This window comes from Sphaerodactylus townsendi, linkage group LG05 (assembly GCF_021028975.2).
Source record: "Sphaerodactylus townsendi isolate TG3544 linkage group LG05, MPM_Stown_v2.3, whole genome shotgun sequence".
Taxonomy (NCBI): Eukaryota; Metazoa; Chordata; class Lepidosauria; order Squamata; family Sphaerodactylidae; genus Sphaerodactylus; species Sphaerodactylus townsendi.
The window spans coordinates 67,332,625-67,348,963 of NC_059429.1; the positions used below are offsets into that span (position 1 = coordinate 67,332,625).

Genomic DNA, 16,339 nt, shown 5'->3' on the forward strand with positions numbered 1-16,339 from the left:
TCAAAAAACAAAAAAGGCAAAGCTGGAAAAAGTACTGAAGAGGGTAACCAAGATGATTGCAAGATGGTTGGAGCATGTTGCCTATCCCACGGTATTAAAAGAACTGGCAGAAGTCCTCTGAGAACCACTTGCTATAATCTTTGAGAACTCCTGGAGAACAGGAGAACTCCCAATGGAGGGCTAATGTTATCCCCATTTTCAAAAAGGGGAAAAATGAGGACCCTAATAATTAATGTCCAGTCAGCCTGACATCAATACCAGGGAATATTCTGGAGCAGATCATTAGACAGACAGTCTGCCAGCACTTGGAAGGGAATACTGTGATCACAAAAAGTCAGCATGGGTTTCTGAAAAACAAGTCATGCCAGACCAATCGTATCTCTTTTTTTGATAAAGTGACAAGCTTGGTAGACTAAGGGAATGCTGTGGACGTAGCATACCTGGATTTTAGTAAAGTTTTTGACAAGGTGCTCCATAATATTCTCGCAAGTAAACTAGTGAAATGTGGACTAGACAATGCTACTATTAGATGGATTTCTAATTGGTTGTCTGATCGAACTCAAAGGGTGCTAATTAATGGCTCATCTTCATCCTGGAAAGAAGTGACTAGTGGGGTGCCACAGGGTTCTGTCCTGGGCCCAATGCTATTCAATATTTTTATCAACGACTTGGATAATGGAATAGAGGGCATGCTAATAAAATTTGCAGATGACACCAAATTAGGAGGGGTAGCTAATACCCCAGAGGACAGAGTCAGAATTCAAAATGACCTAGACAGATTAGACAGCTGGGCCAAAACAAACAAAATGAGTTTCAACAGAGATAAATTTAAGATACTACACTTAGGCAGAAAAAATGAAATGCACAGATATAGGATAGGTGACACCTGGCTTGACAACACTACATGCAAAAGGGATCTGGGAGTCTTAGTTGACCATAAACTAAATATGAGTCAGCAGCGTGATGCGGTGGCCAAGAAAGCCGATGCGATTCTGGGTTGTATCAATAGAAGTATAGTGTCAAGATCGAGGGATGTAATTGTACCTCTCTATTCTGCATTGGTTAAACCTCACCTGGAATAATGTGTACAGTTCTGGACACCACAGTTCAGGAGGGATATAGACCGGTTGGAGTGGGTCCAGAGGAGGGCAACCAAAATGGTAAAGGGTCTGGAGTCTCTACAAAGAGAGGCTTAGGGAGCTGGGGATGTTTAGTCTGGAGAAGTGTAGGTTAAGGGGTGACATGATAGCCATGTTTAAATATTTGAAGGGATGTCATGTCGAAGAGGGAGCAAGCTTGTTTTCTGCTGCCTCAGAGACTAGGACACGGAGTAATGGATTCAAGGTGAAGGAAAAGAGATTCCACCTAAACATTAGGAAGAACTTCCTGACCGTCAGGGCTGTTCGACAGTGGATTTCACTGCCTCAGAGTGTGGTGGAGTCTCCTTCTTTGGAGGTTTTTAAACAGAGGCTGGATGAGCATATGTCGGGAGTGCTTTGATTGTGTATTTCTGCATTGCAGGGGGTTGGACATGATGGCCCTTGTGGTCTCTTCCAACTCTATGATTATATGATTCTAGGAAAGACTAAAGAGTCTGGGACTTTTCAATTTAGAAAAGAGACAACTAAGATGGAACATCATAGAGGTTTATGAAATTATGCCTAGGGCGGAATGAATTGACAAAGAGAACATTTTCTCCTTCTCACAAAGCACTAGACCTTGAGGGCATTCAATGAAACTGATGGACAGAAGATTCAGGATGGATATTTTTTAAAAGTCTTCATTCGAGCGATTAAAATGTGAAATTTGTTTCCAGAGGATGTAGTGATGGCCACAGACATAAACAGTTTTAAAAGGGGACAGATCGATCAGTGGAAATGGTGGATAGATTATCAGTGGAAACTAACGCTGGCGACTAAAGGGACTCTTCACATTCAGGGGCAATAAACCTTTAAATATTAGTGCCCTGAGGCAACATCAGGGGAAAGTCTCAGCATTTATGTCCTGTTGCTGGAATCTAAAGCAGTGATGGCGAACCTTTTTGAGACCAAGTGCCCAAATTGCAACCCTAAACCCCACTTATTTATTGCAAAGTGCCAACCCAGCAATTTAACCTGAATGCTGAGGTTTTAGTTTAGAAAAAACTGGTTGGCTCCCTCTTCCTCCGCCCCACCTGCTCGAGCAGGAGCCAGCCTGCTCTAGCCTCCAGCAAGTCCTGCGTGCACCGCTCTGTGCCTCTCTAGCATCTCTGCCTCCTCTGCGCCCCCCCCAGCAGCAGCCACCCGGAGCACAGGCACCAGGCCCGCCAGCTGAATCCTCCCTGTTCACCGTGGTGTGCACACGTCGTGCTCAGTGGCCCAGACCAGCCTAGATGTGTATGTTGGGGGGTGTTTTTCCGCCCCCCACATGACAAACTCTGTGTGCGCGTGCCCACAGGGGGGGCTCTGAGTGCCATAGGTTCGCCATCACTGATCTAGAGGAACTAGTTGGCCACTATGTGGGACAAGATGCTGGACTACATGGATCACTGGTCTGATCCAGTGGGGCTGTTTTTATGTTCTTAAAACAAATCTCTATAGAATACAAACCAGAAAATGCCCCAGGATTGCAAAAACAACTCTGGTAAGTATTTGTTTTATATATGTATATATCTGTATATGCCTTGCTTCATGTCTTATTTATGGATTATTTTATCTTATTCTGATTAGTTTGTGGCCTTTCTAGAGCTTATTCTATCCTGTCTTTTAAATTAAGACTCAGGTTGAATTTCCACTCTGATATGGATACTCAGTGGCATTTGAATAGTTACACATTTGCAGGCTAATTTACCTCACAGGGCTGTTGTAGCAATAAAAAGGAGGAGAGGAGATAAAAGAGGAGCAGATAAAAACTAGGTTGATTTGTGGAGGAAAGGTGATAAAGAAGCAGGGAAAGATGAGGATATGGGATGCTGCCAGGAGGAGGGAAATGGGAAGTAGTATTGGGAGCGGGTACAGAAGTGAGGAATTCCCACAAGTTCTTGCAGGTTCCCCACCATGCACGTTTACCCTGTTTTGTCAACATGGTACAACTTGGGCAGAAGTTTCCCTCGGAGTGGCTTCTAGGAGAGAGAAGGAAGGAAAGTGAAAGACATGGGGCAGCTAAAGGTTCGTTGTCTGGTGGGTGGGAAGGAGAGAAGGAGGCAGGAAAACAGGAGAAGCTATGTGGACTGCCAGAGAAGGAAAGAGGAAAAAATAGGGGAGGAGAAAATGAGATGCCTCCTGAAAGTCCTTGCAGATTCCTACTTGTGTATGTGCTTGTATTTATATAGCCAGTAAAATAAGATCATAGTTCTAAATACATAAAATAGCTCCTGTTGCAGGATTGTGGCCATAATTCAATGTTGTCAGTTATAGTTCATTAGACAAAAATGGGGCAGGAGCCAGATTTATGTTGGAGATATGAACAATGACTATTCTGTGACTGAATAAATTAAATCACAGAGGGGAAAACAGTGCTGTTGTTTTCTTAGATGGCTTCCGTAACAGATGCCAGATATGGACACAAGGATGCTTCCGACCAGAACTTTGACTATATGTTCAAACTGCTGATCATTGGCAACAGCAGCGTGGGCAAGACATCTTTCCTCTTTAGATATGCTGATGACACTTTTACACCAGCCTTTGTCAGCACAGTGGGAATTGACTTCAAAGTGAAAACTGTTTACAGGAATGACAAGAGAGTGAAACTACAGATTTGGGTAAGTACCAGTGATTCCAAAATCATTGAACTTGTAGAAAAATATAGTGGAGGTAGCAGAATTAATGATCCTTGATTACTGTGTGTGTATTGTTCATAGACCATTTGTTTATTGGCTTTTTATTTAAACAGACCATTGCTGAACCTTTAGCTTCTAAGCATTTTGTAGTTTATTTATGTTTCATAGTCAAAGTTGTTTGGAGATAGCTGTTCCATCATCATAACTGTGTAGTGTCACATCTCCGAGATTAGTCAGTAACTTTATTTGTTTGTGTTTTAACCTAGGCAACATTAAAGTACTTATGCGAACCATCATTTCTAAATAAGATGTCCATGCAAGTGCCTAGCAACCCTAGGACAATGTCAGTGTGAATTTATTTCTTCAGGGTCTTGCATGTGTTTGATAAATCTAAACCAAACAAGTAGCTCACAAGCAATAAAGAAGAATTCAAAACTATTTTTAAAAACCTATTTAATTTTTAATGAATTTTAAAAACCTTGTCTATTTAACACGGTTAGAAATATAAACCAATTCAGTTCCCATACCAAATGGAAATAAAGGAAAAGGACTATTATTATTCTTTACCAAAAAAAAGGGGGGGGGGCTTTTAATGGGGTCTGAACTGCAGGTATGTTTTTGACAGAGGGGGTATCTGGGGTTTTAATATATTGGTTTTAAATTGTAATGGTTTAACCATGACGTGTAAACCATCTTGAGCTGCAAGGAAAGTTGGGATACAAAGCTTCAAACAAACAACCAAATAGGGTATTCAAGGTCGGCAGCTCCTGCTAAGACAGGAGGAGAGGTTTGAGGACCCCTTGGATGAAGTGTGGACTACAACCCAAGGGGCTGTATGGAGCAGAAAAATCTGTAAAAGTAGCAGATTCCTCCATATATGAGTAGTACATTCTGCTCATAGATCATTCAGCCTTTGGATCTAACTCTTTCTGAACTGATTGATTTCAGTCATTTTACCTCATTGGATCAGTTTTATCATCTTTTTAAGTGTTTCTAAGCACTGCTTATAGAAGTGTGGCACTTTGTGTAACATTTACATTTTAAAAGCTTTTATAATTAATCTTTGCAATTATAGGCAAGACCCAAAGATCCTGAAACAGAGTATCTGAGTCCAAGAGGGCATTAGTCATTTTTCAGCATCAGTTAGTAGCACTCCCTCTGACACAGAGAAAACTGCTTTCAAAATGTAAGGGAATTTTTACAATGGTTTATGATGTGGCGGGGGGGGGGGAGTGTCAGTTGAAGAAAGAGGGGGGAAAGTCAGGCTGCACAAATGCCTTTGTGTGAACCTTTGTATCTAACCAATATATTTAAGAAGCTGCTGTTTAATCTTGCTTTGTCTTCCAACCAGAAGACTTTTAACACTCAGTTTTGAACTCTCAAAGATGTTAATTACTGATCAGCAGATAAAGGTGTATTCTCATTTTTTTTAAATCAAAAGGGTAACTTAGCAGGACCTATAGCAGATTGCAACAAAATTTCTGTAGACTTAGGCTGCCTAGCAACCAAAGGATTAAAAAAAAAATAATATAAGGAATCAAAGTGAATGAAGTCAAGAAAAGGACAGGAATGCATATGTCATACTGAGAAACAAAACTAGATCCTACGCATTTAGCAAGTCAGTGTGGTGTAGTGGATGAACTGTTAGTTTAAGATCTAGGAGATACAGGGTTGCATCACCACCATCCTCCCACCCCCATGCTTTCTGTTCCCAAGGATATCTCTCTCTCTCTCTCTCTCTCTCTCTCTGAATAACCTACCACACAGGGTTGTTGTTATGAGGAAAGGAGAAAGATGTGGGCCACTGGGTTCAGACTGGGAAGAAAAATGGGTTACCTAAATAAAGTGTCTGTTTAGTCTTGGCATTAAGAACAAAGACTCAGGAATAGAAAAAAGAACCTTGTAAATATTAAAAGTTAGACATATTGTGTTAATCTGACTATGGTGGATTCTGCACAGGCCAAATATAATGGGTATGGGACATTATATGACCGTTTGGGGGAGGGAACTTCACACAGGTCCCATTCCCAAAGCAAGTTTGGCCTGTTTTATTCCCCTCAACCCAGAATTTTCAAAAGTGCTCCTGTGCAAACACAACAAGCAAGATACGCTTTATTCTCCTCCCTTCCACACGCTCACTTTAGGTTCCGCACCATCCACTGTCAGGGAGAATCCAGCCACCGTTCTGTGCAGGTCGCCCCACTCGAAATATGCACATATTGCAGATTCTCCTACTGAGTTGTCATAGATGTCTCATTGAAAACAAAAAAGGGAAAACAACATGTGTGGAGGATTGCCAGTCCAAACTAATTTGATTCATGTACTTTATACAGTGAAATCATGGGTGGATGAGCTGCAAGCAGAGGACACCTCTATTGGAAACTTTCAGCAAATGACCAGTGACATGGAGAAATGGCAGGCGCAAAAAAAAATATGAAACTGATAAGCTTCAGAAGGCAGGCAGGAGGAAAAAAAAACCCATTTTGGCCTGAAACGCTTTATTTTTCCATGCTGTTTGGGAGGAAAAAGCCAAAACGGTTCTTTTAAAAATGTCTGTAAGACATTTTAAATGTTCTGTGTGGAATGGACCTTTATTTCCTAGTCCAGCTGCCAAGGGTGTATGTGTGGAGGCTTAATAGAAAACTGGCAAGAGGGTTGAGGTTGAGAGATCCTCCCCCACATTCCCCTGAACAGCTGATCTTCAGGAATACCGCCTTTTTACCTGGACTCTATTATGACTGCTTCACATGTTGGATATAAAGCTATTTTTCTTTAGTCTTTTTTTTCATTCTCTTTGAGATCTTTAATTGAATAACCTATCAAAATACAAGTTTTGGATTTAAGTAGAAAAAAGAAAAACGTTCTAGATTTAAGTATAGTTATGTGTGAATAATATTTTTTAATACCTGGTTTTACTTTGTGTTTTCTGAATCAGACTCCTGGAGGATGTTAATAGTTTTGATGAATGATAGAGATATCATTCCAGTGCAATCATGCACAGCTGTAAGCAGAAATACATAGCATCATCCTATTTCGGGGAAATAATTCAAGCAAATTGAAACTTGACAACCACTAATTGATTGAATGACCGTTTCTCTCTTTTTATTCTCTCCCCCCCCCCCAATTAATTTGGCTGCAGATGCTTACAAGCAAAATTGTAAGTGGATTTTTAAAAAACCCACTTAGGTGCCTCATTTTACCATCCTGCCACTTAATCTAGTGATCCTGCCACTTAATCTAGTAATGAAATAGTGATAACTAACCAAAGATGTTTCTCCTCCTCCTTTCAAATAGATAAAAATAGAACTTTGGTAATTGTTTGTATAGCTGCATACTAGAAGACTGAAAAAATTGGATTCAAAATGGAACAATTATGCCTATTTGGAGGAAAAATGATAATCTGCTTTGAGTTTCCAGTGCAGCTGTGAAATAGTCCCCATTAAAAACTACTTTGAAACAAAATTTTAAGGAGAGGCCCATGGCTCAGTGGAAAAATATCTGCTTTGCATGCAGGAAGTCCCAAAATCCCCGACAATTCCCTCTAACAAATAGGGTCAGGTAGCTGGTGAGATAAAATATTTCTACTGAGACCATGCAGACTTTCTGCCAGTCTGACCAGGCATCACTAAGGCAGCCTCATGTACTAAAATTTACTAAGTTAAGCTCTAACAGAGATGCACAACTACTACCATGTCAGGGAAATATGGAGTGTGATTATACCAAGTGTATCCAAACTGACACATCTGTAACAAAAGTGAAGTTCCCTAATGGATTTATCTTATTTAGACATGCCTTTCAACTCTTTTCTTGTCTTGAATGAAACCTTCACTTATGAGAACAATATACCACGCACACTGATCTTTGCCATAGCAACATCTGTAATACTGAAATACATTTCAGAACAATTGAAATCAATTTTTTCATGATGACCTCTTGGTTTGCATGTTACACTTCTCATACTGTCTAATCCCAGTCAGAGTCATGAGTCATGACTGAGCCATTTGCTCCCATTTTCAGAAACCAGAACTGTTACCATCATAAATAGCAGGGGTCCCAACCCTTTTGAGCTGCAGGCACCTTTGGAATTCTGACACAGGGTGGTGGGCACAGCTACAAAATAGCTACCGCAGGATGTGAAACCAGATGTTGCCAGCCCCCCTTTATTTGCATACCTCCCTCCCAAACCGAATGGATATACTGCCAGTGTCCCCATGAGGCACATGCAGAACATGGAGTGCAACTGCCATGTTTTGTGTCTCACAGAGAACTTTGCAGTGGTGAAAACAGGAAAGGATTCTGGGACAACAACCACAGCAAATGCTTCCAAGGAAGCATTTTTGGGAAAAATCAGGACATGCCAACAGGATGACAGCAATTAAACCATATCAGGCCAGAAGACTTTTACTTGATACACAATCACTAATCATTAAAACAATTCAAATGTGAATTGCCTGTAACAGTCTGGAACATCCAATTCAAATCTTCCCAGTGTCCCCAAAGCTCTCAAAGCTCATCACTCACTTTAATATCTCCAGTTTTGTAATTCTGAATTATAAGTCAATCAAAAACTTCCCTTTATGTTGCCTTCCTGGTGCCCTTTAGTCAGTTCTTCATTTTCCTCTTGATTACTCCTCTGTTGTAATCTTTTGTTTCCTAAAAAATAAACCATTTTATGCTATGGCCAAAAACAGTAGTACTAGCCTGGCTTTAGATCCAGTAATGAGAGTCTTGAAGACCAACTGAACTGCAACAGAGACTCTCAACACACACTGGATTCATTCTTCACCTGTCTCTTTTCTTCACAAACTTGGACAGGGAATAGTTGTTCTTCCTCTTGATCTATCCCCCACACTATTTCCCAAACCACTATTCCCCATTTTCCACACTTGTACATCTTTATCTTGAAGATTAACTCCTGCTCCAAACTGGAGTAGTTCTGCTGAATGTTTGGGTTTTGTTGCTGTATTAATAGGGATAAGGAATGCATCTGTGTTTTGTTTTAATACTGCTAGTATTTCATTTTCATTTTACAAAACAAGCACTCATCTCCTTCCACTGATGCTTTACAGTTAAGTATTTGGGTAGTTTCATCAAGACCAAAGGGAGAACTGGAAAATGCTTGTTTGATTTGACTTCCTTTAATTGATATATGGTTAATCAATCAGATGGCGTGACTCATATTGGCTCAGGTTTTGTATTTTTGGTGGCAAACGACCATGCTGTGAGTGTCGGGTTGGCCTGGATGTTGGGGGAAGGGAGCTCTGGTCTGTGTGAATCTGTTATGTGAAAGTGTTATTCTGCTGCTTCTTGGCGTCTTATCTCCTCTGCTAGCTAGTGAAGACCACATACCTCGGTCTGTAGTTGCAGCTGGTGAATTGAACGGTGGGTGGGGAAAAGGGTTTTGCTGGTTACTTTATATTATCAAAGTCTCTACTGGACCGGCAGAGACTTCTTGGTACTGTACGGGACTTATCTTGCCTGCAATGAAGAAATCTTTGTTCATCAACAAGTGTTTCAATTGTCTGGTCAAAGGAGGTTCTGACAGTTAGTGCAATATTGAACAACCTGAACAATTGCTACAAGTAATGTTATCCATTTATTGACTACCATGGTATGAATATCATTACTTTGCTAAAAAGTGCATGTGTTGACTTAAAGAAGTCTCCACCGAGCATTGCTGTTGTGCAAATTACATTAATTTTAGTTCTAGAGCTAAGTGCATTATATATCTTGTGGATTATAAGTAGGCTTTAAGATATGCTGTTGCTCATGTCAGACTTTTTGACCAAACCCCATATTGTTTGTCTTTTCAGCTAGACTGCAACATCAAGTCAAAATCACTAGCATAATGCCAAAAACTGTACTTGCCACATATTTTTTTGTGGAACTAGAAACTCTGAAACTCTGAAACCTCTATTCATATTTTAGTTTTTCAGCCATGCTGACATCTTATCAGATAAACAGACCACAATTGACAGGGATTCACCACTACAAAATGAAACCTGCATTTGTGGTAATGCTAAGGTGCTTTTCATAGCAAATAAAGATCAGATAAGGGTCCTGTTGTCTTTTCTTAGACCACTGGGAGAATGTAGACTGAAATGCAAAGGGAAACAGGCTCTCAATCAATCCATCAAAAAAGATGAATGATAAAGGTCAAGATTGTTACAGTCAAAGAGATTAATTGATGGACCAAAAGGGAAAGCATGAAGCAGAGCTCACTGTTACAACAATCAACTACTCGCTGTCTCACCAGAGTGGAAAGAGTAAACATATTTAACTATTACGATTAAATTCATAATTTTTATGAACAGTAAAATTAAAAAGACATTGACTCTTATTCTTCTCATGTCATATAATCTAAACAATCAAGCTTACTAAATCAAAGTTTATAAAATAATCTACCCTCATCAGTCCATGTAGTGAAATTGTTAGAATGTCAGACTAGGACCAAGGCAGTCTGGTTCAAATCCACATTCTGCCATGAAGACTGTTGGATGACCTTGGACCAATTACTGACTCAGTCTTACTTGGGTTGTTGAGAGTATAAAACAGGAAAGGTGTTTCTTTGTATGGCTGGGAATGAGCAGCCACAGTAGTATAGTAGACATGTTTGTATAAACAAATAAATAAACTCACTCCGAAGGAAGTTGAAGCCCCCCACTCCTGTGCCAAAGGAGCCACCAGAGATCTGGAGTCAGCAGAAGTGGTGCTAGTCAGTGGCAGAGACCCAGAAAAAATTTCTGTAAAGATCCAAAGGTGGGAGAGGTGGAATAGGATTTCAGAGGGCCGCAGAAGGGTGAAGGGAGACTTGAGTATCACACTCTGTGTTGGAGATCCCTATTCCAAGGAAACATTACTCTGGATCCAACCCACTGTTTGCATTTCATTTATTCATTGATACACTGGAGAACGTTTGCAAAAGACAGCGTTATCCAAAGTACGTATGCTGGCAAGTAGGAGGAAAAACAGACCCAAACAATATCCTCTCATAAACAATCTTTTTTATTGCATAAGGCAGTTCGGAGGATTTTCAGATCTAATTTCACTGGTCTTTGTATGTACACTTGAAGTTTATGAAAATATTTCATTGACTTTCTCGGTAGCTTGCATAGGCTTTACATATTGTCAATTTTTCCCCTGAAGAAACATTTCTATTAAAAATTATCTTCCAAAAGAAATGTACTCTTCAATCTAGTCAGAATTATAACTCTCTAGAGCTCAGATTAATTCCTTAAATAAATTCTCTAAGCATTTGCATTTATTAAATTTTTGTTTAAACAGCACAGAAAAATGTCAGTTTGAGAGTTTCATACTGTTGAAGGAAAGGGATGAGGGATTTATGCAACTATTTTATATTTTCCAGTAACTGAGAAAATGTTCTTGATGTTCCAAATGTATATATATGTATATATATCCCCAGAGCCCCTCGGGGATAGGGCGGTATAAAGATCTAATAAATAAATAAAAATATAATATAATATAATAGGTCCTGAGAGGTGCGAACCTGCTGAATCCCACCACTGGGTCAGGGCCTTAGTAGGAGATCTTCTGGAAATCCAGTGTACGCTTCCATGAGCGCTGTGGTGGAAGAAAGGTGGGATATCTATGTAACTGCAAGAACAATAGAACCCAAATTTAAATTTTGAGATCAAGTAAAATATTTAGTACTGATACATTACAAAAAAGAAACTATGGAATATATCAGACTTCAACAATAAATGACTGGGGATGGGGGTGGTGGATCCAGAAGAAATAAAATGAGAAATAAAAAACAACAACCCTATTTATTAATAACATACCCCTCCCCGGTCAACCTAGAAATAATTAATTATATCTGACCATTCCTGTGTTAGGTTAATTGCTGCCTAATAATCCAGGATGACCTGTTGATATTTTAATTAGTAGGCATGAATGACAGGAAATTGTCATCTGCTAGCTCGGAGTCCCTCTCCAGTATTTAAAATAAGCTTGAAGAAGATGCCCCTCTATCCTGCAAGGGGGGGGGGGAGAGAAAGAGCATGTGAGAGAGGGAAGTTTCTATCTGGATTGAAACTGAGGGTGCAACCGTGGGGAGGAGAAGATTACACAGCTTGTTATATGGGACTCTGTGTTCTATTTGCATACTTATAGTGACACTCTCAAATAAGTCTCTCAAATAAAATAAATATAGCATTGTCTGTGGAGCTTCCCACTGTCTGAGGAAATGAGAAGAACATAACAATTGTCAGTCCAACAGTTTACAGACTCCAGCTTTGCTTTTCTTCAACAGACCAGCCTTAGAAGGGAACAAGTCACAATCCTTTCTGACTGGTTGAGTGCTGTTATTTCATGTTGTAAACCTCTGTACTTCTGCTAAAAATAAATAAGACTCAAAAGAGTGTCATTCAGGCTAGCTCTGCTGTGAATATTCAGCACCATTGGTGGCAAACAGCTCCCATAGGACACCTGAAGGAAGACTGTGGCCCAAATTTCCAGACATCTGGGCCCATTATGCATTGAACATTTACCTCGGGACTCTTCTGTGCTCAGTGGACTTGCAGAGAGTTTTCCTCGCATTTCTGTGTTTACATGTGAGGAGGCACTCCCTCCTTTCCCAGAGTTTTTCTGCAAAGAGTTCTCCAGGCCTGGTCTTAACTCTGTCCATCAAGTGACACATATCTCATTACATCTGGTAGTCCAAACTGCTGCCTCAGCCCTTTAAGCTGCACTTATGTCAATCTTACTGTTCCAAACGTAATCCTCCCCCCCGCCCCCCAAATGAAAGAGGCAAAACAATTCCCTGAACCACAGGCTGCTAAAGAAGGGGATGGTCCTAGAGCAGATATTCTCTTCTCCATCCCTCCCCTCCACACAACATTTCTTGCTGCTGGTACTGCTGCCGCCAGAGAACAGAGGATCGTTATTTCCAAGCTCTCTTTATATTGATATCTCAAAATATCAAAAGAATTAGAGGTTGGTGTTGAGTGAGTGAGCTTCTTTTCTGTTACTTGAAGCAGCTGGCAACATGGAAGGGGGGCACAGGGGAACATGTGCAAAGTGGTGTGAGAGAGAGGGAAGGGTGGCCATGGGGAGATCTCTGTGGCAAAACTATGCCCCTGGCAAATCTCCCCGCTCTGGTGGCGAAGCAAATGAAAAGTCATGCCAAAGGTGGTCTTGCTTGCTGTGGAGAGAATGGAAAGCAGGACTTGAGGAAACAGGACCATACAAGAAATCTTGCTGTGACAGACATTCACACCCTCACGCTGCAAGCGCATTGTGCATAATTGCCCCTGCTTTTGTTAAACGCAACAAATAGTTTACTCTCAGCAATCTTTTGCAGTACTGAAGGGTAGGGTAAGATAATGCAAAAATAGATGTGTTTGTACCTTTATAGAAAGAAATATGAATAAATGGGGATCTCTCTGGTCATCATGTGGTAATGGACACAAGACCAGTCATTAAATGCAGACCCACCCACCCCATTAGTTAGTTCATTGATTTTATGATTGAGGTGCCTACTTATGACTTTGCAATCTATAAAATCTATAATTTTTCTTCCATTTGTTCTAAACAAATATTTCTCATTATATTTGTTTCTGTTATTAACAATGATGCTGGCAATTCAGAAAGATAAACTTTACATAAGGTGAGATACTTGAACAGCTCATAATAACAGCTCTGTTAGTTGTTTAAGGTAAGCTTCACCAAAGTTCTATTGACAGGTGAATAGTATTTACAGACAGAAATAAAGAAAATACTCCTGCAAAGATTTCAAGGAGTCCCTTGGCCCACATGGAACAAAGGTGTACTTACCTCAGAAGGGGCATGGGAAGATGACAAGGAAAATGTACTGAACCAGGGATCTTTGCTGTTCACCTGCAGGGGCTGGCTTCTTCTGACAGCCCAGCCATGCTGTTGAGGGCACCCTGGGCTACACTCCTAGCCACCCTGCCAGCAGTAGAGCAGGAGAGGGGACCACTGAGTTGAGCTCAGATATGGGGGCAGACAGCACCACCAATAGATCACCTAATAGCCTAGCTTGTTTCTGGTTTGTGCTTTGAATTCTATTTGACTAGGACAGGGAGCGGGTTTTCATCCATCTGTGATGTGATTGCAAATGTGATTGTGAATGAACTCCATCCAGACACATGCAAATGTGCTTCATCCCCTTGGGAGATGGACAAAATATATACCCCACCACACAATCACTCTAAACTGTGTCACAGAGAGAAACACATCTTAACATGACATGCCTCTGAAGATGCCAGCCATAGATGTGGGCAAAAAGATAGGAGCAAAATCTACCAGACCTCGGTCACACAGTTGGACAATCTACAACATCCAGTTTTCCTCCATCTTTTTAACACCCTGGACTCTTTCCCTATGAAGCTTGACATTTGGGACTTTCAGGCTATAAGTCCATTTTCTGATGCTGTAGGAAAGATCAGATACCACTGAAGCTTCATTATGATAAATATGGTTGATTACACATTCATTAGTGCTATTTCTAGGATGCTTGTTGTAAGTCAAGCAGAGATCATTGTATCAAATTATTAGCTGGCATTTTTGAAGTTACTGCCAGCCTGCCAGAGCCAGAAATTTGTTTTGGAATGAAATAACCTTGGAATGAAATGCCCACAGTAAAAGCATGTTGGTTATTGCCAGTTTCATCTGTGATGAAGACTCCTGTATTAACTTGTGTGTGAGTGCGCATATGCATGTGTGTTGTTGCATCTACAAAATCATTCACATCATAAATACATGAATTATTCTTATACAATGTATTGTCAAAGGCTTTCACGGCCGGAATCACTTGGGTGCTGTGTAGGGTTTTCAATAAAGGGCTAGAATTTAATGGCTCGATAGTATGTTGCTAGCAACATTCTGTGGCATCTCTGACGTTTAGCCTGCATCTGGTGGCTTAAAACGGACATCTAGAGAATGTTCATAGATACCAGCCACAGATGCACAAGCTATGGCAGTCTCAAATACCTAAACACAGCACCAAAATATTCTTATACACTTACTCCATCACAAAGAATGTTACTCTTATTTTTTAAACCAGGAACTAAAATGTCATTACTGGTTTTTTTACAAGTATAGAAACACCCTTATAAATTTGCTATTGATTTTTTAAAAGATTATTTTCCATTTTTTTAAAGATAATTTTCCATTTTATCCTTTTTTGTCAGAATGCCATCTGTGGAGTTGTTAATCATCATAGTTCTGTGGGAGAGGTTATTTTAAGAGGTTGAAGCTTGTCAGGGACTACTTAGAGATGTTTGTGCCTGATTAGGATTTGAACCCAGGCCTCCTCTCTTCAAATAAAAAAAAGTATTCCATTATTGGAACCAGATGGGTTCATATACCCAAAAATTTCCATCAAACTAGCTGACATTTGTCAGGAGACAAGGTCTGTGTCTTCCCTTTATTGATTGATTGATTGATTGATTAGATTTGTATACCGCCCCATCCCCAAGGGACTCTACAATGGAAGACAAGTGATAATACATTTTCTTCCAATTTTTGTATCATTAACATAATTACAGACTGTATCTATCATCCTATCCAGAGATGGGATTCAAAGGGTTCTGAAGATTCTGTAGAACTTGTTGTTAAAATTTAAAATTTCACTTTTTAATACTTAAAATATTTTTATTAAGTATTAATATTTTAATACTTAAAATTAAAAAGTGATATTAAAATATATTTTAATACTTTTTAACAGTCATTATTTGAATCCCATCACCATCGGAACCTGTTGTTAAAATGTTTGAATCCCACCACTGATCCTATCATATTCATTACCCATGCTCCTCTATTTTGTATACCTGAAAACATCTGTATAACTTTTTTTTCAAAATGTGTTATTCAGTGTACTGTAACATTTTGTTGTTTCTTTCTGGATTCCATCTATCATTTGTCAATTCAGTATTTTTATTATCTGTATTTTATGTAGCACTGTCTTTATCCATAGCGCCTTAGAGAGTAATAGAAGTCTGGGCCTTACAGTGGGTTGCAATGGCATAAATGATGACTGTGTGGGAGATAATAAAGGCACAGGAAGGAGAAGAGAGGTGGGAATAAAAAATACTGATGAGTGTATTTGTGAAGCTGCAATGGTATGCATATTTACTTGGGAATAAAGCCCATTAATTCAGTGGATCTTGGGTTGAATCCAAAGAACCACAAGTGGGGAAAAAACCCAGCTGGTGCTATTATTCAGGGTATTATGTGAGGTTTCATAGTGCTAAAATAGATAGCTTCTATAACAATTCTCATGCTCACACTTGTGGGAAAACGTGTGCAACCTCTTGAGGCAGTGGATTTGGGTTTTATTTCTCTTATCTTACACAAGGCTCGAACATGATACAAATCAGATTTTCCCTGAGCAGAGGTTACTTTTCTCTTGTCATGTGAAAAGGAAATATTAGATGAAAACCTAAATAAGCATGGCTAGGATTGGGCTGTTAGACTTTTTAGTTAGGGATGAGGGCTCTGGAGCTCACCCACAGAAGAAGGAATTGAAAAGATGGTGTTCTGAGATGGAGTTCCAGCCATCAGGGCAACGTAGCAGAATGAGTCATTTTGGGGAGGGAA

The 16,339-nt window shown here is 39.9% G+C and overlaps 1 protein-coding gene across 2 annotated transcripts in view; it reads left to right on the forward strand.

The window, feature by feature from the left end:
• RAB3B (RAB3B, member RAS oncogene family) overlaps positions 1-16,339 on the forward strand; it is a 69,582-nt gene that overhangs the window by 17,266 nt on the left and 35,977 nt on the right. Inside the window, exons 1-2 of one of the 2 annotated variants that reach the window (XM_048498972.1) lie at positions 2,595-2,622; positions 3,512-3,739. In XM_048498972.1, coding sequence (XP_048354929.1) covers positions 3,512-3,739 — 228 coding nt within the window. In that variant the 5' untranslated portion in view covers positions 2,595-2,622. Of the gene's footprint in view, positions 1-2,594; positions 2,623-3,511; positions 3,740-16,339 lie in introns of those variants that run through there. The other variant, XM_048498971.1, reaches the window with a different exon arrangement.